Genomic DNA, 24,657 nt, shown 5'->3' with positions numbered 1-24,657 from the left:
GAATTTAGGGAGAGAGTCTTAAGTATGCTTCACATCAGCCACATCATTTTAGCTTCATGTTCTTTTTGAAGGCATACTTGCATTGGATATCCAGCTGTAACTACAGTACAGGAACTGGTATGGGTTGTTTTCTATCATATGAGTAGGAAATAGTTTTGTTATGCACTCTGGCTTACATTACCTGCATGGTGTTTTTGGTTGAATTGTATAATTCCCAACTGAGTCAATGTACATTGACAGTATCAGTGTCTTAGCTGCAGGGAAGTGTAGTTGATTCACTGTTAGTGTTCTAAATTAGATTTTCACTGACTCCTATATTCTGCTATAACTCAAAATGTCTGATGAACCATGTTAGATTTGACCAGTTCAACATGTGTTGCAACTGTGATTCTGTTTCATGTGTGAGCGGTTGCTGTCGTAAACATGTTTGTTTTTGTTGAATCGAAGCTTCACGGGAACACCAGGTGTTAACAGTTACAATCAGATCACTCTGAAAAGCCGCAGATTTCCTGGAATCCAGATCCCTAGAAAAATCATGGTGAACAGATCTTTTCTGAGGCAGTAGTCCCTCTGTTAGAAACATTATGGAAACTGCATACAGGACCTGAACACACAGAGGATAAGGACAAAACTCACATTTAGGAATTCTTTGTAGAATAGCAAAGCTTTCAGATGGATATTATACCATATATATATATATATATATATATATATATATATATATATATATATATATATATATATATTATATATATACATACATATTTCATTTGAATATAATCATACAAAAAATATGAACAAAATATGTCCACATGACAAATAGTATTCCCAGACGTTCATTCTAAATTATTTTTTGGTCTGTTTATTGAAAGTTTCAATCAAAAATAAGACAACAACAGTTAAATTCAGAGATAAATACTATTTGAACTTCTTCACTTTTTGTAGCTCAGTCAGTCCAAGAATAGCAATATTCATTATATAGTGTGCTCCCCTCTACTCTACAACTGACCTGTATTTGGTCTTTGGCCTGTGGGGATAACAAAATGAAATGATTATTAATGTGCAGTATAATACCAGAAAAGTATTAAGACAGATGTTTCTCATCTCACAGTGTGCAAGTGACCTTAGGTTTTTCATTGTTTAATAGGGAGTTCACAGAGGGAATCAAATTTGACCTTAGCACTGTTTTCTACCAAGTGATATATATGCACTCACGCAACATCCTCCACTAAAGGGGCAGAAAAATGTGGTGTTTAAAGAGTGAGAAGAGTTCAACTGGGTTACTGATCACACACTTCTCTCATTGCGTTGTTTCTCTAAGGAAGTATTGTGACTTTTGTTTCTAAGAAAAACACTCCCACTCTCAAACCTGAATCTCTGTTTCGTCAGCCCTTGGTTAGGTCACATGTTTTGAATTTAGGTTTTCTTACTTACCATCTCGGTAGTTGTATATTTATTGTTGGGATCTTAGGCAGTCTATGAAATGGAATGTTCCACTAGCTGTTCCATCGTTGTCTAAAACAACAATGCAGGAATTTCTGAAAGACATTTCCACATTCTTGCTAACTTTTTCTCTACTATCCATTCTTGCATTTTAATGTTGATGGCATACAATGCTGAAATGGGTATCCGCTATCATTATTTGCTTTAAAACCTTTTTTTTGTGTGTGAACTCAGTGAACCAACCGGACCATGTTGGTTACAGTGTGTTTCTTATTAACTGGTTTCTTCAGAGAGTTGTTTGAACAGATCATTGACAACTACCCCTCAAGTTTATTTAGTCTCAGCTAGAGACTGGATGAAGTTTTTTTCATTTTTGCCAGATGTTAAGGGTAGGTTAGCAAAAGGTTGTCAGGCATACTATTTGGCTGGCATACCATTCTACCCTTTTGGCTACAAATAGCAGGAATTGCTGAATCATATACTTGTATATGATATATGGACATTTGGACATTTAGTCATTTAGCAGACGCTCTTCTCCAGAGCGACTTACAGTAAGTACAGGGACATTCCCCCCGAAGCAAGTAGGGTGAAGTGCCTTGCTCAAGGACATATATATGATTGTTCATTAACCATTTTCCTCCCAACAACCATAGCTAATGTTTGTGATTCCAAGTGATTTCTGGGTGCTTTTGAAGCAATTTGGAGGGAAGGCTGTGCCTATCACACCTACAATAAGAACAAATTCAAGTTCAATAGGTCGGTTTATCTTAGTATAATAAAAAGGATGTGGGTAATTTATAACAGGAATGCATCCCAGTTTTAAACACAAATCTCTATTTATGTAACTGTATTGTGCCTAATTAGCCTTTATCATTGTTCATAATTAATATGTACTGGATATGATTAATAGCGTGCCTGCAAGATTGCTTTATGACATTATCAGAACATGAAATAATCTAATCAGTTGTAAATGCTGCCTTTTATAACAAGATGTACTGTGTCATGGATCAAAGTGGCTCTTTAGTGGTCAATGACTCATATGCTTGCTTTCGGAAGAGAAGATGACTCTACATGTGTTGTAATGTTTCTTTGATTTTCTGGTGGCTCAGCAGTAACCTAAAAAAGAAACACTATTTTCACAGTCAGCAGATTGTGGCAGAGGATGTGAATCCTAAAGCAACATGTCCTTCACAGGTTCCTTGATACTCTAAACTCTTACTCAACTCCAGGAAATGGAGTCCATAACGCCTCATCTTCATTGGAACACACAGGTTTCCATGAAACTGTACATTCCGTATGAACATTTACAAAACTAGACACAGACTGGATAGAAAAGACTCACAGTCACAAAGTTCTTACACCGCAATATTTCCAAATTTACTCATTTCTCCTTTCTCCTCCCCTAGGCATTTGCCACCCGAAACTATGCCATGTTCATAGATCAACCATTAACTAAAGACAGCAGTGACAAAATATCCAAAACGTTAGATAGTCCTCCACATATCTGTGTTGGCCGAGGCTGAACATGGGGAAAGGCTACTATATCAGCAAGAAATTTGGATTGGCAGGAATTGTGTTAGGTGGTGCATCTTTGGCCACCATTATAGCCTTGTCAGTTGTATATAATGAGGAAAAGGCCAAGAACAGTAGTGGACCAGGTGATGGAGCACTGGGGAGCACCCCTCTGCCAACAATCCCAACCCCAGAAAACCATGACGGAGTCTGGGACCGCTACCGGCTGCCTGACTCTTTAGCACCCGTCTCCTACAATGTAACTCTGTGGCCTCGACTGCAGATGAACCCAGATGGCCTCTACATTTTCACAGGACATTCGACTGTGGTCTTCAAGTGTGTGAAGGAGACAGACCTGATCCTCATTCACTCTAACAAGCTCAACCTGACCCTGTTTGAAGGACACCATGCCAAACTGGCTGGGATAGGTGGAGCTACAGCACCTACTATACAAAAATCTTGGCTGCAACAGAGAACAGAGTACCTTGTTATTCAGTTAAATGGTGAACTGGCTGTTGGAAAGATCTATGTACTTAACACAGAATTCCAAGGAGAGCTTAGCGATGATCTGGAAGGATTCTACAGGAGTGAATACATTGAGGATGGCCTCAAAAAGTAAGAATACTAATATACTTTACATTAAGCATTATATATTAAAATAATACATGTTTTATTCTTCTAAGTAGGCCTACAGTGGATATTGTTTATCTTTTTTATATTTTTAAGTCTTAATTGTGAACTTTTGAAACATTGGGTGGATGGATGTTTGTTCTGTGTTCTAATATTGACTTTGGACTATTATCTACAGAATTGTTGCTACTTCGCAGATGCAGGCAACATACGCCAGAAAAGCATTCCCATGTTTTGATGAGCCGGCAATGAAAGCAATCTTTAACATCACCCTTATCCATGACCACGGGACTGTGGCCCTGTCCAATGGAAGGGAGACTGGTTAGTTAATGTACTTGGGTCATTGCTTTCAAATGCAGTGTAACATTTGGCACAACTTGTTGCACAACAAAAGAACATAATAACTGACAGAAATAATGTTTAGAGTTAGTTTTACTTTCCATCTTGAAGGGTTTTACTCTTTCCTCTCACTTCTCCTAGATGTTGCAAACACAACCAAAGACGGCAAAGAGGTCACTGTAACAACATTTGAGCCAACAAGTAGGATGTCAACGTATCTACTAGCATTCATTGTCAGTGACTTTGGCATGATTGATGGATCAATGGAAGACAGCCCTATTGTGGTAATACAAATCTAGTTGTTACAGGACATGGAAGATACATTTAGCAGTTATCACTGAGGTAAATCTACAAATCAGTTTGGCTTTTGCAGGTTCGAATCTGGGCCCGCAGAAAAGCAATCTCGGAAGGACAAGGACAATATGCCTTACAAGTTACAGGACCAATACTTACATTTTATGAAACATACTACAATGCTAGCTACCCGCTCTCCAAATCTGGTAAGTAACATGACATCAACATGTTGTCTCCTCACTTCCTCCTGATGAAGAGTAACTCCTTTGGTAGAGGAAACACCTACAGTTGAACAAAGATTAATGAATACAGGGAAATGTCTTATTTAATTCAGACCAGATTGCCCTGCCTGACTTCAATGCTGGAGCAATGGAAAACTGGGGTTTGGTCACTTACAGAGAGACTGCTCTCCTCTACGACCAAACCATCTCCTCTAACGGAAACAAAGAAAGAGTAGTGACTGTTATCTCCCACGAACTCGCTCACATGGTACTGTATATTCTGCTAGTTGCAATATTTAAAATCCTTTCCTGTGGAGACACGTCTGCTGGTGGCTGAGTGTGGTGTTTCCATCTGCAGTGGTTTGGGAACCTGGTGACGTTGCGATGGTGGAATGACCTGTGGCTGAACGAGGGCTTTGCCTCCTATGTGGAGTACCTCGGGGCTGACCACGCAGAGCCCACTTGGAACATGGTGAGACCCATCCGCCACCTCCTTTACTCTCAGTCTGTAGAAGTCATGAAAACAACTAAGGTTCCGACGCTTAGTAAACATGATCTCTTAAGTCTCTCTTTGAAAAAGCCATGGTGTTTGCAGACATTTCTCTCACTTCGCCCATGCCTCCCTTGACAGAAAGATCAGATCTTACTGAATGACATCCACAAGGTGTTTGCTGTGGATGCCCTGGCATCCTCTCACCCTCTCTCCCGCCGAGAGGAGGAGGTGAACTCTCCCGCTGAAATCAGTGAGATGTTCAACACCATCTCCTACAGCAAGGTTCTGTCCTCTTACACACATCCACCACATCTACTAAGATACACTCGTGGGTGTAGCAAATGATAAAGGAAGATGCACAATGTAGATGAACCGTCACACAAAAAGTTGCTAAATTTTAAGACAAGCTTTCTGTTGTGTTATACCAGGGAGCAGCAGTGCTTAAGATGCTTTCTGAGTTTCTCAGCGAGCCTGTGTTTGCCAGAGGACTAAGTGTGAGTGTTACAACTCTTAACAAATTAACTGGAGTCACACATTCATTAGAGAATCTGGACACACACACACACACACTAACAACTCTCCAAACAATTTAAATAGTTAATTGTTTCTCCTTCTCTCCGTAGTCATACCTGAATGAGTTTGCCTTCAACAACACTGTGTACACTGATCTCTGGGATCATCTTCAAAAAGTAAGATGAACATCACACATAAATTAAACAATTAACTTATTTAACTACATTTGGGCTGCTTTAAGATAATGATTATGTCTGCGTTTTCACAGGCTGTTAGAAATACTCCTGGCATGAGTCTCCCATGCACGGTACAGGACATCATGAACCGCTGGACCCTCCAGATGGGCTTCCCTGTAGTCACCATTGACACCCACACAGGACTCATTACCCAGAAACACTTTCTTCTGGATCCTGATTCTGTTGTGGAAAGGCCATCTGAATTCAAGTATAGTTGATCTAGAGTACTGAAGAGGTTGACTTTTTCCCAAAAATGTACAGAGCAACTGAAAACAGAAGGTTGGTTTTCCTTCTATCTAATCATTTCCGTCTCTAGTTATACCTGGTTTATCCCCATGAAATGGATGAAAAAAGGAGGTTTTTGTGAGCAACACTGGCTTCTCCAGAAAACAGGTATCTAATGCCAGTATGACTCATCTTCATGTCACATAATAAATAAAGTTGGAGGAAAGTATTTGGATGCATGACCCCCTTCTCCCCTCCCACCCCCCTTCTCAGTTCAGATAATATTTCATCAACAGAATGTTTAAATGGAAACAGCACAAGTCTTGGTTATGTGTTTATTTTTGGTACAAACAGGCACTCACCCTCCACTCAAGACCAATGAAAATGAATGGATACTGGCCAACGTAAATGTTTCTGGATACTACAGAGTAAACTACAACCCTGACAACTGGGAACGCCTGCTCAATCAACTGAGTACAGACCATCAGGTGACAAACTTATCAAAGCAGCAAATTCCTTTATTATCATTATTATTATTATCACTATTATTCTTCATCCTACCATCTTTTCTGCAGGTCATTCCTATACTCAACCGTGCTCAGATAATAGATGATGCTTTCAATCTTGCCAGGTCCGGAAACATCTATTTACAATCCTCCAAGATCCTTACTCCAGTTACTTGTATTACTAAACCAACCTTGTTTGTACCTTAAGGGCTAAGGTGATCCACACAACATTAGCTCTGAGAACCACAAAGTATCTTTCCCAGGAAAGAGATTATATTCCATGGGAGTCTGCGCTGAGAAACCTGAACTACTACATCCTCATGTTTGACCGCACTGAGGTCTTTGGGTCTCTCCAGGTATGGTCAATGTCATTAGAAAAAGTTAGAATACATTATAACTGTCATTGTATTCCTATAAAATTGTTCTGGATTCTTCAATATTCCTAAAATCATTATTTTCTCCCAAGGCATACCTCAAGAAACAAATTAGACCTCTTTTTGAACACTTCAGAACTATTACATCAAACTGGACAAGAGTACCTACAGGCCACAATGACCAGTACGATCAAAGACACTCATATTTTTCATTGATGGATACACAGATCAATTATAGCATTTATAGTTTGCACACATACAGTATATATGTAGTATATGTATCTATTACCTGAAACTTCAGACATACAGTGAGTTATTCTACCGAATGTTGAACATATATATGAACGTTTTACGTATGGTCCTTCCTGAATCTATTCCCACTTGTTTTCATGATTTAGGTACAATCAGATCAATGCCATATCAATGGCATGCAGAATGGGAGTCGAAGGCTGTAGGAGTCTCACTCAAAGCTGGTTCAGACAGTGGATGCGAGACCCAGACCACAACCCGTGAGCACAAAGAATAATGAACTTAATAGACATCAGATAAAGCAGTCTGGGATATAATCTAACTTGATTGTGTCAACAGGATTCATCCTAATCTGAAGACGGTCGTGTACTGCAATGCCATAGCAGCAGGGGGTGTGGAGGAGTGGGACTTTGCCTGGAACATGTCAAAAAAAACCACGGTGGCCACTGAAGCTGCTAAACTCAGGTCCTCACTAGCCTGTGCCAAGGCACCCTGGCTGTTGAATAGGTACAGCGCAGTTCAGATACACACCTGTGATTTATTGATCCAGTTGCTGTTGTGGAAATTGTTGTCTGTTTCCGGGAGAATGGTGTGACTAAAAGTTTAAGTTTGGGGTTGCAAGTATTAGACAACCAGCTCTACAGTAAAATAATAATGATCTGTTGAAACACATGGTGGTATTAGCAAAGTCTCTCTTTGAGGCATGAAAGTATTTGTGAAAAGGGAAAAATGAAGACAACACACAGCCAACAGATGTCTGTTATTCAATCAGTTGAATACTACATCATAGATATGTCTGTCATCAGTACACAAGATATGTTACAGTCAGAACACATACTGTTTCATAAATTAATGAAAAATAATACATTATCCATGGACAGATAATAAGGCAATAGCTAATCTACTTATTGTGATTAACACAACCACTTAAAAAGTATTGATTCTTCCCTCACCATAAAGCATTTTAACCTTTTATTCACCTTCAGTATTTGAGTAAATTGAGACTGTGTTCAGAGTTTAATAAAATTACATACTATGTACTTCCACACAGCATGTACACAATCGAGATGTTGAACTGTGTTGCAATTACAGATATCTAGGGTACTCCCTGAATCCAGCTATGATTCGGAAGCAGGATGCCACCTCTACCATCCAATACATAGCCAATAATGTGGTGGGGATGCCTTTGGCTTGGGATTTCCTTCGAGCTAAATGGAAGCACGTCTTTGAACAGTGAGTGAGAGTTAGCATGATTCCCAATGAGCTCCCTCTAGCAGGTACGTTACCATGGTAAATCTTGTGTCAGCAATTACTCTTATCCCCCCACATTTCTCTCTCTCTCTCTCTCTCTCTCTCTCTCTCTCTCTCTCACACACACACACACACACACTCTCTCTCTCTCTCTCTCTCTCTCTCTTACTCTCCTCTCCAGGTATGGAGGAGGTTCATTTTCCTTCTCTAATCTAATCAGTGGTGTTAGCAGGAGATTCTCAACTGAGTTTGAACTTCAACAGGTACTTATGTATACACAACACCGTGGACTGTCTCATGGACTTTCACCATTGTAGCCCACTGAGCACTAGATCTATCGTTTATGCTAAGTCGGGGTTCTATTTTATGATACAGATCCATTACGCTATGATTGTTCATGGATTGCTTTTTTTGTTATTGCAGTTAAAACAGTTCAAAGAAGACAATGCCCATGTTGGCTTTGGTTCTGGCACTCTGGCCTTGGAGCAGGCCATAGAGAAGACCACAGCCAACATCAAATGGGTTGCAGAGAACAAGGAACACGTGTTGAGGTGGTTTACGGATGAATCTAGTTGAACCCTGCCATGTGTGCACTCTGTAAAGTTACTGATATGTCAAGGACAACATCACATGATAACATGACAGAGGTCAGAAGTTTGTCCTTACCTCAAAGTTTGTGCTTATTTTGTTGTGGGGAACAACATGTTATGCCTTCATCAGATATACAGGTACCTAAATGATGTGATTCACAATTGTTTGTATATTGTCTATATTATTCTATTCATTTTTATGCAGTGATTTCATTGAAATAACATTGTCTTAATGTAATCAATTGAACACTTTCAAAATAAATGTTTTCATTTGATTTTGTACATTTCTTTCAAGATGAAAATATTTTGATGTAAAAAGCTGTATTTGAATAAAGCACAAGATTTATAACATGTTACAGTTGATGGTCAAAATCTACTTTGAACTTAATTGTGAAACTGGTTTAAAGTTAATACAACATGATGTAGAATTTGCCCAAAGTCATAAGTTGCTAATTTGGTAAAAATAAATAAATGTTGTAACAGTTCACAGTCCCAGTTCATCGCCATATGTTGCCTTCAGTGAGGAGAGTTAACATGGTTTACATATTCTAATCTACACAGAAATTATGCAATTCATGCTGTGACACATCTTTGGAAACATTGGTATAAAAAGTGTAAAGTGCAGGAGATATTTCACTTATCTTGTTCATCTTTATGACAGCTATTTTGAACTTTTAAATGATCCGAGCCTGTTAGATCAGCTATTAACTCCCGTGGTTCTCCAAAGAGAGCATAAATAAGAAACAGATTCAACTCTCCGGTGCGTTCGTTGTTTGGCTGCCTTTGCTCGCAGCCATGGGGAAAGGATTCTACATCAGCAAGATTTTGGGAGTCACTTTGATCATATTTGGTGTTGGAGCTGTGGCCACCATCATCGCTTTGTCAGTTGTTTATTCTCAGGAAAAGTCGAACAATGGGGTTGAGCCCACTCATGGGGAAGCTACACCCACCACAACTGCTTCTACCCCCACCACCCCGACAACCCCAAAGGAACCGTGGGACCACTATAGGCTGCCTGACTCTTTGGCACCCGTCTCCTACAATGTAACTCTGTGGCCACGACTGCAGAAGAACTCAGATGGCCTCTACATCTTCACAGGACATTCGACTGTGGTCTTCAAGTGTGTGAAGGAGACAGACCTGATCCTCATTCACTCTAACAAGCTCAACCTGACCCTGTTTGAAGGACACCATGCCAAACTGGCTGGGCTAGATGGAGCTACTGCACCCAACTTGATGAAAACCCGGTTGGAGGAGAAGACAGAGTACCTTGTAGTTCAGCTGAATAGTAAACTAACCGTTGGAAAGTCGTACGAGCTCTATACCGATTTTGTAGGAGAATTGTCAGACGATCTGGGAGGATTCTACAGGAGTGAATATTTTGAGGACTCAGTGAAAAAGTAAGCATTGTGTGGCAACTCTTTCACATCTGATTTAATTACACTGTGAACATTATAATTGTGACCAAAAATGTCAGGATTACCCAAATTATTTGTAAGGATAGTAGATTTATTGACGAAGGTATTTTATTTATTGTGTTATAAGTCAAGTAAAACAGTACTTGGTAGTTACTCTACCAACTTACCGGTAAGATCACAGAGCCTTTTTTTTGTCTTTGAAATTCACCACGTCTTATCTTTCCAGGTCAACTTTAGTTTGAACCCCAGAAAAAAGTCAAATCCGATATAAATCAACTCAGTTGTGACAATAGCTTGTTTTTGTTTTGTTAGAGTTGTAGCTACCACTCAAATGCAGCCAACAGATGCCCGAAAAGCCTTTCCGTGCTTTGATGAGCCTGCGATGAAAGCCATCTTCCACATGACCATTATTCATGATCATGGAACTGTGGCTCTGGCCAATGCAATGAATTACGGTAAGTGTTCTTCTGGCTGTTTGGGATTGTCCCTCTTAGCAATGAACTCTCAATGGACATTTAAAAAGATTTGATATTCCTTTCCACATTCTAGTCGTTGTCTCTCTCAGTTTACAACAACCACTATCAAAGCTGCATTTAAAAACCAAAATGTTTGTGGTAGTTGAAAGTGCTATGGGATGGGTTAGGAAAATATGCAGGGTATGTGGAACTTCAGTTTTCCCTAACCCTTTTTTCGTTTCTCCTTTAGAACCAATAAACGTTACCATCGGAGGCCAGTCTCTCAGCCAAACCAGTTTCGAACCAACAGAGATTATGTCCACCTATTTACTGGCTTTTGTAGTCAGTGACTTCACATTTATCGGAACACCTGAAGGTGCTAAAGTTCTGGTAAATGCATTCCACTCTTCTCGTTTCTTCCTGTTTTGAAGTTTAAACGTTTCCATCAGTGATCATTGTTATTGAGCCAGACATTTCTGTTATGTTTCGTCAGCTAAAATGCATTTCGTTAAAGTAAGATCTAGATTAAAGTCACTGTGCCTTTTTAAAATCGAATCAGGGTGAAATATTTTTGTAGTATGCTCTGTACTGCCCTCTAGTGAGACAAAAAAATCTGATTCAAGATCGTCTCCTCTTCTAGATCAGAATCTGGGCACGCAGAAAAGCCATTGAAGAAGGTCAGGGACTTTACGCTCTTAATAAAACAGGGCCAATCCTGGAGTTCTTTGAAAAATATTATAACTCCAGCTACCCTTTAAACAAATCGGGTAAGTCTTTGTGTTCATTTTTGTTTATTTATTTATTTATTAAAATCGGATTGTCTATAGGTAATTTAATTTTGAATGTCCTTTGCAGACCAGATTGCTCTGCCTGACTTTAGTGCAGGAGCTATGGAAAACTGGGGCCTCATCACCTACAGAGAAACTGCCCTTTTATACAATCCTACAATGTCCTCCAATGGAGATAAGGAGTGGGTGGCCACAGTTATATCCCATGAACTGGCTCACATGGTAAGGTCCAATCTTCAAGGTAGATTTTTTTTGTAGTTTATTTAGGACCATGTGCATTTGTGTACATTTGAATAATGTATCCACAGTGGTTTGGGAACCTGGTGACCATGAAATGGTGGAATGATTTATGGCTAAATGAAGGCTTCGCCTCCTACGTCTCCTATCTCGGAGCTGACTCTGCAGAACCTACATGGGAAATTGTGAGTTGCTTAGTTGCTGAACTTGTATCTGTTGACACATATATAAGCAATAATTGATCGATTTAGCTTGGACACGTTATGTGTAACTTTTGTACATTTTTATACAGAAAAATCTCATTGTCCTGAATGAAGTCCATGGAGTGATGGCTGTGGACGCTCTTGCCTCCTCCCACCCACTCTCATCCAAAGAGGAGGATATTATGAGACCTGAGCAAATCAGTGAACTGTTTGACTCCATTACTTACAGCAAGGTGGAGTCTTGTTTATACTTGGGATCTTTCACATGTTCCAACAAGCAGCTGTTATTCAATAACCAGAACTGAAGCACTTACCATATGCTTTTTTTTCTGCAGGGTGCTGCTGTGCTAAGGATGCTTTCAGATTTCTTAACTGAGCCTGTCTTTGCCAAAGGACTTAGTGTGAGTATCACACTGTGATTGGATGAATGGTTAGGAACTGTGATTAAATAAATATTTATGAGCAGTTTCGCAATGCTCAAAGTCAGTTATCCTCATATTCGGTAAAGTTTTCCAAAGCAGTTTCATTTCACTGGACCATGTTTTGCAGAGACATTTCTTCATTTTCCCTGTCAACACATAATCTAACATGCAATAATCCTCAACAGACTTACTTGAATGAGTTTAAGTATGGCAACACTGTCTACACAGATCTTTGGAGGCATCTTCAAATGGTAATTTATATATCTGTTATATAATAACTGCTTCTTGCCATTCATGTTCTGAATACTACTGAACCAGTGCTTACATGAACAGGCAGTGGACAGCACTACTCCAAGCTTGGAGCTGCCACACTCTGTGGAGATCATCATGAATCGGTGGATCCTACAGATGGGATTCCCTGTGGTGAATATCGACACCAGCATTGGAGGCATTACCCAGAATCACTTTCTACTGGACCCCAACTCAGTTGTGGACAGACCATCTGAATTCAAGTAACTGCAATTAATGTAGAGTGATCACTGATAGACTCTTCTGACTGAAAGAAACTGTTATTGAATTATGCACCAAATTTGCTGATCAGATGTATGTATGTCTGTTTATGGATTTCCATAGTTATGAGTGGTTTGTTCCCATAAAGTGGATCAAAAACGGTGTAAAGCAGAAACAACACTGGCTACTCACAAAAACAGGTTTGTTTTTTCAACCTTCAAAATGAGGAAAGAATCATTTTGTAAAAGGTTTGTAATATAATAGTTTGTGACGTTGGCCTGGAATAGGTACTCACGCACCAATGAAAACCACTGGAAATGAGTGGGTGCTGGCCAACACTGATGTGTCTGGGTTCTATAGAGTGAACTACGACCCTGCTAACTGGGAACGTCTCCTTACCCAGCTGGACACCAACCACCAGGTAACCCCCCCCCCCCTCCAAACACACACCTGCTCTCCCACTCTTTGTATCTTTTGGTCGGTTCATCCAACTGTGACATACCATTACAGAATATTATAGTTTTCAACTGTAAAAAATAAGTAATCACATTTACATTTACATTAATTTACATTTACAATTACATTTAATTAACGAAAAAAAAAAAAAAATCTTTCCCACCATTTTTCTTTCTGTTTAGACAATTCCTTTGATCAACAGAGCTCAAATTATTGATGATGCTTTTAATCTCGCAAGGTGAGCTCCTTACCATTCCATACATTCCATTTCATTTCCAGGTTCATTTTTGAAAGGGACTGTTCTCATTTGTTTCTCATTCCTCGTCACTATCCTCTTTAGGGCAAAGATTGTGGAGACCACACTGGCTTTGAGAACTACTAAGTTCCTCCTCAAGGAGACACAGTATATGCCTTGGCAGACTACCCGGAGGAACCTGGATTATTTCATCCTCATGTTTGACCGTAGTGAGGTTTATGGACCTATGCAGGTAGACGGACATGACAAAATGACAAACAAATCTTGGACACTTGTGTATGTCCTTTAATCAAATAGAACTGTTTTGTATAACCCTCAGGCTTACATCAAGAAACAAGTCACACCTCTTTTCAACCATTTTAAAACTATCACCGCAAACTGGACAAAAATCCCTGAGTCTCATACTGACCAGTAAGAGAAACTACCCATTAGAAGCAAATAGCTTAGAGTAACAATGTGTAAAACCTTTCATGGAGACAATACCTAGACAATACAATATTTCGTGGAGACAATACATAGCAATACCTTTAGTGAAAACATTGTTGGTAGTTTGGAATAAGTAGGTAATTAAATGTTAATCTAACGTACTTAAATAGCAGTTCCTATGTTACTATAATGCTGTTACTATAGGTATTGCTGCATAGTTACATGCCAGTTAATATGACCTTAACGTTAAGTATTGTCAAATGTATTACATTTGTTATAGAAATTATAAAGACTACATTTCATGTGGCTCAAATAGTAATATAACTGTAAAGTGCAAGTGTCTGAACAAAATGTTGACTTGCAACATTCTTTACTTCCTCTACTTCTTACCTCCTCAGGTACAACCAAGTCAATGCCATCTCTATGGCATGCAGTACTGGTGTGGAGGGATGTTCTGAGTTGACCACAGGCTGGTACAAACAATGGATGAACAATCCCTTGAATAATCCGTAAGTTGTGTTTACAACTTTTTTCTCCAGGGTGTGTATCGACGCCCCCGACCTGTTGTTTTGACCTCTTTTGAGGGGGGTCCAAGTCTTAATTAGAGGGGTCAGACCCCTCCAAACCCCCCTGTAATTCGCACCCTTATGTGTAAGTGACTCAGAACATGACTGGCACCATCTAAGCATGTGGTTTGTTTAGGATTCATCCCAACCTGAGATCCACCGTATACTGTAATGCCATAGCAGCTGGCGGGGTGAAGGAGTGGGACTTTGGCTGGGCCATGTACAAGAATGCCACGATAGCCTCAGAGGCGGACAAGCTGATGTCTGCTCTGTCATGTACAAAAGTGCCATGGCTACTGAACAGGTACGTGGCTAGACTTTTCATCTTCATAATAAACAATTGTGTTTTTGGTGGCTACAAGCATGGCTTTAATGCTGTTTTATTTTAGGTATTTGGAGTATAGCTTGGATCCAGAAAAAATTCGTAAGCAGGATGCTACTTTTACAATTGTTTATATCGCTGGCAATGTTGTCGGGCAGCCCCTTGCCTGGGACTTTGTCAGAGCTAAATGGGACTTTATATTCAATGAGTGAGTGACATTCAGCAAAATTCTATATTCCTCCTGTGTGCTTACTGTCCATATCATCATTAACAAATGATGTTTTATGTTTTCTAACTCTCTCCTTTCCTTTCTTCTAGCTATGGTGGAGGTGGACTTTCATTTTCAAGGCTTATCGATGGTGTGACCAGACGTTTCTCAAACGAATTTGATTTAAAACAGGTACATAAAGGTCATTTTGTGGTTTAACTGATTTTGCAAATGCTTTCGACAATTGTTGATATAGTATGGCCATTTCATGTGTGTGCCTGTCAACTGATTGTGTGCTGACAAGAAGTGTCAACCAGGATTTCTAATACTTTCTCTCTGTTGCAACACAGTTGCAGCAGTTCAAGGATGAAAACATTGAAGGAGGCTTCGGTTCAGCCACACTGGCATTGGACCAGGCCCTGGAGAGAACCAGAGCTAACAAAGAGTGGGTGACAGAGAACAAGGAGCAGGTGCTTAAGTGGTTCACTGATGAATCTACTTCAGCTGCTTACTAACCGCACTGACTTAAACTAAGATCCCAACTTAAATTATGCAGTGACATACTTAATTTGTGGACAATGTTTCATACTTTGTTATATTTCTATATTATTCCTATTCTATGGAAATGTTGGTTGCAAATGAATATGTTTATATATATTATAAATGTAACATTCACCCCAAATTCATTGTATGATTTGTTTCCTCCCAATAAAGTGTTTATTTTGACATGTAAGATATTAAGTATTTTTCTATGAAGATGTTTGTTCACTAAAACTATAAGCTATAATTTCTATTGACATTTTTGGGAGCGTATTTTTAATAAAAGTAAAATAATTGAACTTTGTTCAAATACTTTATTATGGCATATGAAGACATTTGCCACATAAAGAGTACAAGAAGGTTAATGTGAAATAATACATAACACTACTTTCTCATTAATGAAATGGCCGTTCCAAAGGCAATTCAAGGTTACTCATTTTTATATTTTAGCTTGAAACACATTCTAAAGCAACACCTGATCAGGGCAGCTAAAATCAACAAACTTATTATGAAAGCAGTGAGCAAAAACACAACAACATCAACAGAGTGGTAGGAGTACCAGGGCATTCTGTAGGACTCTGTACGAAGGTGAGCCGCACCTTTATGTCTCATGACAAACTCAATCCAGAAAATGGCAAGGTCCAAAGGTTTCATTGGCTGGTCCCTGTGCAGCTTGGAGAGTCTCTGCATGTTCATCCTGTAGGAAGGATCTTGAATAATTTCCTGAAGGCCCTGGAGGAAGATGTGTCTGTCCATTGTGAAAATGTCAACCACCTTTGCTGCTCCCCTTGCTGACATTTTTGAAAGATTGTCAGGTTGATCGAACATCAGGGGAAGTCCTAGTATTGGAACTCCATGGTACATGGCCTCTTGAACTCCATTTGTTCCTCCGTGAGCTATAAACACCCTGGTCTTTGGATGTCCTAGAAGATCGTTCTGTGGCATCCAGTCCACTAGTAAGGTATTGTTGCCCAGAGTAGCTGGCCTCTCTCCTGTGTGCCTCCAGATCACCTTCTGGGGAAGTTGGGCAAAAGCAGCAGCTATTTCATCAGCAAGATCCTGGGGAAGTTCTCCTACTAAGGTCCCCAGAGACATTATAATGACTCCGTGCTCTCCCGAACTCAGAACAAACTCTTCCAGGTCTTGAGGAAGGGGCTTAGCAGGTTTACACTGGAACCCTTCCATGTAGATAACATTAGGCATGGTGGGACGGGGGAAATCAAATACAAAGTCAAGTCTCATGAGCCACAAGTCTGCAGCTTGAAATAATGTGAAATAATCAACATCAGGACCAAAAAAGCGGTGAGCTAAAACTGAATAGTGAGGGCCTACATAAACTGCGACCTGCAAGTACGATATGCTATAGCTTAACACATTCCAAACCCTCTGAAGAAAGCTCATTCTGTCTGTTAACTCTAACCCTGGTAATGGAACATAGGATAGTGGTGAAGGAGCAATGGCAAAATGACCGTCACCCTGGCAGACCCATCTCACATTGTAAACAAGAGGTAAACTAAGGTAGTGGGCAAGGAATACTCCACCCCCCATAGCAGGGTCTGTCAAAACTAAGTCATAATTTTCATCTCGTAGAGATTTCATCAGTTCTCTGTTCTCAAACATGTGGGTGAGCATTCTGCATACAGTCACATGCATTTCAGTGATTTTTTCCATGGTTTTCAGGTCCAGCATAACACGAGCCCAGAAAGACTTTCCTCCTCGCTGAATCTCAATGAGATTTGACACAAAATGTTTAGAAAAATCCTCATCAAATCCACCTCCAGTGTCGATGGTAATTGAAGTGTAGAGGGGTGACTCCTTGATGTACCAGCTATCCGAAGATCGCACAACTGTAATATTGTGGCCTCTTGATAGCAGTTCTTCGACAATGACTTTCATATTAATCCAGTGACTGCCATCGACTGGGAATAGTAAGACTTTCCCTGCATGGGAGCTAGAGAAAAGAGGAACAGGAGGGTGATGACAAGATGAATGGAATGCATCTGTATACTGTTCAAGCAGTCCTGAGAAGAAAAAAAAGGAGATTTCAGACAAGTACTGCTGTTCCATGACTAAGGATCAGGACAAGCAGTCATAAATATTATGTAATGAGACACACTAAGTATTAAGAAGAACACAAACATTTGGTTATTGAATTTTTGTGATCTGAATTTTAGTAGTAGTAGTAGTAGTAGCTTTATTGTCAATTCCTTCACATGTCAAGACATACAAAGGAATCAATAGGACATTTCCTACTCTGCCACGGTGAAAAATATTAAGTGCACAGGCACAACAGATAGGAAAAGACATTTCCTAATACTAAGTAAACATACAGATTCACGTACGGCAACATACGTTTCTGTAAAGTGTAAACGTAATACAAGTGATTCAAGTGCAAGAGACAGTTTGTTGCAGAGTCCTGAGTGATTTTAGGGGGGGGGGGGGGTGATTTCAGCTTCCTGTCAGACTGGAGGATATGGTTGGGGGGAGTGAGGGGAGAGAATGTAGCTTCCTGACAGCTTGGAGTATGAAGCTATTTCTGAGTCTGGTGGTGAGGCAACGGAGGCTCCTATACCTTCTTCCAGAGGGTAGGAGGTTGAACAGACTGTGTGCAGGGTGGCTGGTGTCACTCGCACTCGGTGTTACTGTTTGAATTTAAGCAACCTGTATTTCTGAACGTTGAATTTTTGGATCTAATCTTTTTTTTTTTTTTACATTTTAATAAATTAATATTTTTATTTTAAAGAGGTGAATTAAGAACCAACACATTTGGTGGTGTTTAAATTTCAATATTAAATATTCAATGCCTTTTGAAATTAAAAACATTACGTCACTGATTTACTTCCATATCTGTCTAAGAATGTTTAAAATGTTCTATGTGCATCCTGTGTTATTTCTTCTGCAAACTACTGCCTGCTTAAGTATATTACATTTCCATTAATATACATAGTCATATTCCTTCTCTGTTATAGGATCTTTAAACATATAAATATGGAATCTGTGGAAAACTAAGGAACTTTAACAAGGCAGAAACATAAAAGTTTGTTTGGAGAAGATTGACAGCTATGTGTTCTTTGTAAACAATTATAAGGGATGCATGAGAACAGAATCACTGTGACAAAGGTGACAGGTCAGTCCTTGGTTCAAAGTAGTTTAATGAATGATTGATAGTGCACTTAAATATGACAAATGATTGCGTCCCAATGCACAGATATCAATATGTGATTACAGATGTGATGTGGCACATTTTAGGTTTAAATTTATCTGATTATAAATAACATACAGAAATACGGAATACTAAATAATCTACACTGTACCCTAAACTGTGCTCAATTGAAGGATTTATAGGAAGATATCTGAACATATGCAAACATGTTTTCCTTTTAAATCACTCATCTTTAACTTTAGTTTTATAACAAGTCCTACAACATACATATCTAATAACAACCATAAAAGACAGTAGAATAAGGAGCAAAATGGCTAATAAAAACACAACAACATCAACAGAGTGGTAGGAGTACCAGGGCATTTTGTAGGACTCTGTACGAAGGTGAGCCGCTCCTTTGTGTCTCATGACAAACTCAATCCAGAAGAGAGCCCTGTCCAGTGGTTTCATAGGCTGGTCCCTGTGCAGCCTGGAGAGTCTCTGCATGTTCACCCTGTAGGAGGGCTCATTCAGCACTTCCTTTAAAGCTTCCTCAAACACATCCCTATCTAGTCTGGCAATATCAACAACTTTTGCAACACCCTTCAGTTTCATCCTTGACATGTTGTCCGGTTGGTCAAACATAAGAGGTAGGCCTAACATTGGAACACCATGGTATATAGCCTCAAGAATACCATTGGTTCCTCCGTGAGCTACAAACACCCTGGTCTTTGGATGTCCTAGAAGATCGTTCTGTGGCATCCAGTCCACTAGTAAGGTATTGTTGCCCAGAGTAGCTGGCCTCTTTCCAGTGTGCCTCCAGATCACCTTCTGGGGAAGTTGGGCAAAAGCAGCAGCTATTTCATCAACAAGATCATGGGGAAGTTCTCCTACTAAAGTCCCCAGAGACATTATAATGAGTCCGTGCTCTCCCGAACTCTGAACAAACTCTTCCAGGTGTTGAGGAAGGGGCTTAGCAGGTTTACACTGGAACCCTCCCATGTAGATAACATTAGGCATGGTGGGACGAGGGAACTCAAACACAAAGTCAACTCTCATCAGCCAGAGGTCAGCAGCTTGAAACATTGAGAAGTAGTCTATGTCCGGACCAAAGTATCGATGAACCAGTGCTGAATAATGAGGACCCACTATCTGTCTGTAAAGATGAAGCCTCATGACATAAACAAGCAGGTTTTGGACCCTCTGGATGAATGTCATTTTATCTGACAGCTCAGCAATAGGAAATGGAACATAGGACAGTGGAGAGGGTGCAATTGCAAAATGAGCTTCACCATGTACAGTCCATCGAACATTAAAAACAAGAGGCACATTTAAATAGTGCGCAAGCACAACACCTCCCCCATTGGCAGGGTCAGTAAGAACCAAGTCATATTTGCTGTTTTTAATGGACTGCATCAGATCTTCACTCTCAAATATATGGGTAACCATTTTACATACTCTACTGTGCATATTTGAAAACTGGTCTTTCAGCTCCATGTCTAGACTGAAGCGAGTCCAAGCTGATTCACCTCGTCTCTGAATCTGCACGAGTCTAGAAACAAACAAACGGAAAAAATCCTCTTCACTTCCCCCTGCAATATCGATAGTAATTGCACGATAGTAAGGAGAGTCTTCCTTAATATACCAGCTTTCTGAAGCTCGAATTACTGAAATGCTGTGGCCTCTGGAGTGTAGCTCCTCAACCAGGATCCTCATGTTTACCCAGTGGCTGCCATCGTGGGGAAACACTAAAACCTTCCCAGCATGCACAGCCTGCGCAAAGACAATCAAAAGAATCAGCATGGAGGCGGCTATTAAAACCATATTCAAAATGTTCTTCAGCACACTCAATGGATGTTTCGCTCGAAAAACAGAGAAAAAGAAGTGACAGTTTGAAAGATGTATTTCCTGGTTCCGCCTATCACCTCCCACAGCAATTTTAGGATTTCCTGTTCTTTGTACTATGTTCTTGCTAGAGCTCTGACTGTAGAGAGAACTGTCATTGGTCGACTGCCTTCTCAGTGTTGCCAGATACACGATAAATATCCTCCTAATACGATTATTTTGTGCCTTTGGTAAACAACTGTATTACCATTCCTATTGAGAAAAGCTTGGATAAGGAAAAAATGACATACCAAATTGTTGAAACTCAAAGAAGATTAACTAACCAGATAAGCTTTTTCATTGTGATACATGGCATGTTACTTTAAGCACACACCATAGTGAGTGAATTAGCCTTGAACATGTTTGATGACCAAGAGTTGATGAAGAACATGAAAGAAAGCAATTATGTTGTTATCACAGATCCCTGCTTGGGTGGGGGTACAATTCTAGCAAAAGACATGAACCTGCTTCGTTTGAAAGAGAGAGGAGCAGCAAAGATTTTAGATATTGCCACTTTAAATAAAAAGGACTTCCTTGTGGCCTTACAAGAAGTGCTGCATGAGCCCTCCTACAGGGTGAACATGCAGAGACTCTCCAGGCTGCACAGGAACCAGCCAATGAAACCACTGGACAGGGCTGTCATTTGGATTGAGTTTGTCATGAGACACAAAGGTGCGGCTCACCTTCGTACAGAGTCCTACAGAATGCCCTGGTACTCCTACCGCTGTTGATGTTGTTCTTACCAGCTGTTGTGTTCTTACTAGCTGTTGTTTCATTTTTTTATATTGACCGTAATGTGCATAGTAACATGCCAATTAACATGCACTGGACAAAAAGTAAAGTCAGATCAGAGTCACCTGAATGAAATATTGCAATTTTTACTTTTTGTAAATTGTATTTTAATTTAGAATGAGTAATTTTATTTTTTTTGCTTTATAGCTGTGATGTAGAATCATCTAGACTAGATCAATTATCCTGAAAGGGAAAAAGTAATCTGCGTAGCATATCGTCAGATTGAGCAGTTTTGTCCAATTATCCCAAATTATCTTTGATTTGTCCCTAATATTCTTTAAACTACAAAACCATTACTTAATAAAATATTAAAGTCTAAATGTCAAATAACAATATAAATCAGTAATTGCCAAAAGATGTGATGATGTAATCTGCTTGGTGCCACTTAATACATAACACTATTTGTCCAATAATTATATTTGAAAAAGGGATAGGTCTTATTTTACTTTAATATTCTTTTAACTGCAACAAAAGACGTGACAGCAAAGTTGAAACAGTGGAAATTAGATGTTTAAATATATATCTACTGGATTGTTTTTTTCAGACTTGTTGGTTCTGTTTGTAAGGTGGAATCAGAGCCTGTTTAAGGAGAGCCTTGCCACTCCCTATTAAGCCCCATTGTACCGAATTTGGCTGCAGTTCCACCAAAGTTCCACTGGAGGTGATCGCGAGCGAGTGCATGTTGAATGGGAGTCTATGGGGCTAAACGGCAAAATGTGTCTCTTTCGCCTGATCGTCGTTGAGAAATCTCCAATTTGATTGTAGTTTTTGCATGTTCAACATGGATTATAGGTCGAAAGTTGAATGAACGAGTACTTATGTCCTTTTGATTTCTTACAGGGTGGATCGTTGTTGCCCATAACACGCTAGCATTCTGCTAATGAATGCTGATTGGTTAGTGAAGGACTGATACGACCACAGCTCTAGCTTGATGGCATCCGAAGCGGAAGCAGAAGGTCAGAGCATTAGCAACCTTAGCAACAACATTAGCAACCCAAAACTCTTTCTTGCATGTGTATTGACAGGGAGAGCCTAACCTGTCAGCTGTGTTGTCGATACCCTGAGAGAAAAAAGTAAGTGACCAGAGCTTGCCGTAAAGCAGTAGCTCTGGTCGTATGATGTATATGACGTCAATGACATTTTCAAAAGCTTTTTAGAACAGAAAGGCGACTTTAAACAATCTAACAGCCATCAGTGTGCACTATTTTTGCCTCCCCTTTCGAACTCGGAATTCAAATTACTAGACCAAAAATTATATCCTGAGAAAATGGATTTTGAGGGGTACCGCTCCATAGACCTCCATTCATTCTGCACTCGCTCGTTAGCGCCCTCACATGGAACTTCAACCGGTTCAGAACCCGGAAGTTTCCCAAGAGACGTTCTCTGGTAGAATGTAAGGGAGATCCAAACTTTCCAAACTTGTAATTGTGTAATAACTAGTTTGCGAAAGACCCAGATAAACACAACTATCCGACAAGGCAAAATCCCGGACAATTTTTGAATCCGTGCCGGACGCATTTTTTAGGTCTCGAATAGAGGATATGTCCGGCTAAAAGAGGACGTCTGGTCACCCTAAATTATATTAAACACTGCTCTGCTGCAACAGCAAATGCCGAAGACACCCTTTGGTCATACAGGGAAGGCCGTTGCCATGGAGTCAACATGGCATTTTATGATAATTTCGGACAGCGTGGGTGGTTGCCTGTCGTAGCGTAGCACATTATTATTTGTATTTATATTTTAATATCAATATATAGGGGGGGGGGGGGGGGGTAGGTTAGAAAAAAAGTTTGTAATGTTGACAGACGTGCAAAAGTAGTATCGAAAAGTAGGCTCGACATTGCATGAGAAAGTATATTATTATTATTAATAATAATATTATAAGTACAAAGACATACAAAATGTAGACTAGGCTATTATTTGCCTACTTACTTCCTGCTGGATGCCTCACTGCTCGATGCCTCAGAAAGCGGGGTAAAAAAAAACACGTGTAGCCTATGTAACCTCACTCAAAAAAGGTGGTAGCCTGCAATTAGTATACTTTTAATGGAGAAAGCTCGTTCATCTGAATTAACGCGACTCACAGGTTTTATGTAGGCTAGATTAATCCTAGAAATCGGAGTGTACGAACTACGTTTGGCAATGCAGGCTGCAGGGTGGTAAACTAGATAGGACTGAGGGTGTAATCAAGGGCAGTGGCGTAGATTTGTTTTCAAATGTGGGTGGAACATCTATTTTAATAACGGGTTATGCAGCCGTTAAATATTTGTCTTCATAAAAACAGGGCTGCCAAAAAAAAAAAAAAACCTTAGCCTAAGATTTCGTAGCAGCCCCCCCACCATATACCTACTATAGGGAATACTGAATTGATTCATTGACCAATCAGAAAACCCACGTTGCTCTGCATGTGGTAGGTGTACCGGGCCATTTTGTGACAGGACTATTGTACCCAGATAAGACTAAATTTAAATGCTGATATGGCAACATTTACTTCTGGGTCATGGTTCAGAACTTTGATTTGTCTGTCATGAGGACTGTTGTTTGCCTAGTTACACTTTTTATATTTAGTTGGAGATTCAGTAGGAAGATAGGATACACTACTAGACACTACTAGACATGCATCTACATGTTATTGCCGCAATTTTGGATTGCAGCCTTCTCTCAAACAGTCTAATGTTGGACTGAGTATAGGATTACAGTACTTAATGTATGCACTTGGTAATTTAACAGAATTGTACAGTGAAATATCAACCCTCTATTTCCATTTATAATTCAGCTGGGAAGCAGATCTGGTTAACTTATTGCCGGAATGTAAAAGGTGTGCAAGAAACTTTAACTTTTTAACTTCAAGACTTTATGTATGTTAATGTGTAGGCGAGCCCGTAACTGATCTGTTTCCTGTAGGTTTGGGGGCCTGAGAGATAATGGACCTTTATAGGAATACAATCTTAATGGAGCCTCACTAGTTGGAACCACTTGTAGTTAATCAACATATTTCTAACCAAAACCCAAATCCTTTAACTAAAATCTATTTGTCTGTTCTTTGTCCATCCTTGTGAGCATAGGCACGTTTGTCATTTGGCAGAGAACTAATATTATACCATTGCTGTCAACCTTCTCTGCATACCTGACTAAACTTGGAATGATGGTACCATT

General features: G+C 39.7%; 2 protein-coding genes and 2 pseudogenes across 4 annotated transcripts; 2 read left to right on the top strand and 2 right to left on the bottom strand.

Annotated features, from left to right (window-relative positions):
• The first annotated feature begins 5 nt into the window (after positions 1–5).
• Positions 6–9,361, top strand: LOC146246661 (aminopeptidase N-like). 2 transcript variants are annotated; one of them, XM_084681905.1, is made up of 21 exons: positions 6–117; positions 2,850–3,570; positions 3,764–3,906; positions 4,066–4,208; positions 4,298–4,424; positions 4,553–4,707; positions 4,798–4,911; positions 5,071–5,214; positions 5,361–5,426; positions 5,556–5,621; positions 5,714–5,889; positions 5,998–6,074; positions 6,261–6,394; positions 6,482–6,537; positions 6,621–6,768; positions 6,879–6,970; positions 7,185–7,295; positions 7,375–7,542; positions 8,128–8,268; positions 8,468–8,549; positions 8,710–9,361. In XM_084681905.1, the coding sequence occupies exons 2-21, from the start codon at positions 2,969–2,971 to the stop codon at positions 8,860–8,862; spliced, it is 2,898 nt and encodes a 965-aa protein (XP_084538031.1). In that variant the 5' UTR covers positions 6–117; positions 2,850–2,968; the 3' UTR covers positions 8,863–9,361. The 2 variants fall into 2 exon arrangements, with proteins under 2 accessions (XP_084538031.1, XP_084538032.1); XM_084681906.1 differs by lacking the exon at positions 6–117 and adding an exon at positions 2,525–2,714.
• Positions 9,362–9,671: 310 nt separating this feature from the next.
• On the top strand, positions 9,672–15,845 carry LOC146246660 (aminopeptidase N-like). Its single transcript, XM_084681904.1, has 20 exons — positions 9,672–10,276; positions 10,607–10,749; positions 11,000–11,139; positions 11,390–11,516; positions 11,605–11,759; positions 11,846–11,959; positions 12,067–12,210; positions 12,313–12,378; positions 12,585–12,650; positions 12,733–12,911; positions 13,033–13,109; positions 13,197–13,330; positions 13,548–13,603; positions 13,706–13,853; positions 13,941–14,032; positions 14,446–14,556; positions 14,750–14,917; positions 15,003–15,143; positions 15,254–15,335; positions 15,494–15,845. The coding sequence occupies exons 1-20, from the start codon at positions 9,672–9,674 to the stop codon at positions 15,656–15,658; spliced, it is 2,913 nt and encodes a 970-aa protein (XP_084538030.1). The 3' UTR covers positions 15,659–15,845.
• A 138-nt stretch (positions 15,846–15,983) lies between these two features.
• On the bottom strand, positions 15,984–24,127 carry LOC146246658 (UDP-glucuronosyltransferase 2A2 pseudogene; annotated as a pseudogene). The gene is made up of 2 exons (XR_014732225.1): positions 23,434–24,127; positions 15,984–17,704 (listed from the first exon to the last, which is right to left on the bottom strand). The product of XR_014732225.1 is annotated as a UDP-glucuronosyltransferase 2A2 pseudogene (transcript).
• LOC146246659 (UDP-glucuronosyltransferase 2C1 pseudogene) lies at positions 18,828–20,798 on the bottom strand (annotated as a pseudogene).
• Positions 24,128–24,657: the final 530 nt, after the last annotated feature.

Source organism: Hypomesus nipponensis, chromosome 19, assembly GCF_054491055.1.
Source record: "Hypomesus nipponensis isolate SF chromosome 19, ASM5449105v1, whole genome shotgun sequence".
In the NCBI taxonomy this organism is placed as follows: Eukaryota; Metazoa; Chordata; class Actinopteri; order Osmeriformes; family Osmeridae; genus Hypomesus; species Hypomesus nipponensis.
The sequence above is the reverse complement of the archived record's forward strand: the minus strand, read 5'-3'. Positions and strand labels throughout refer to the sequence as shown.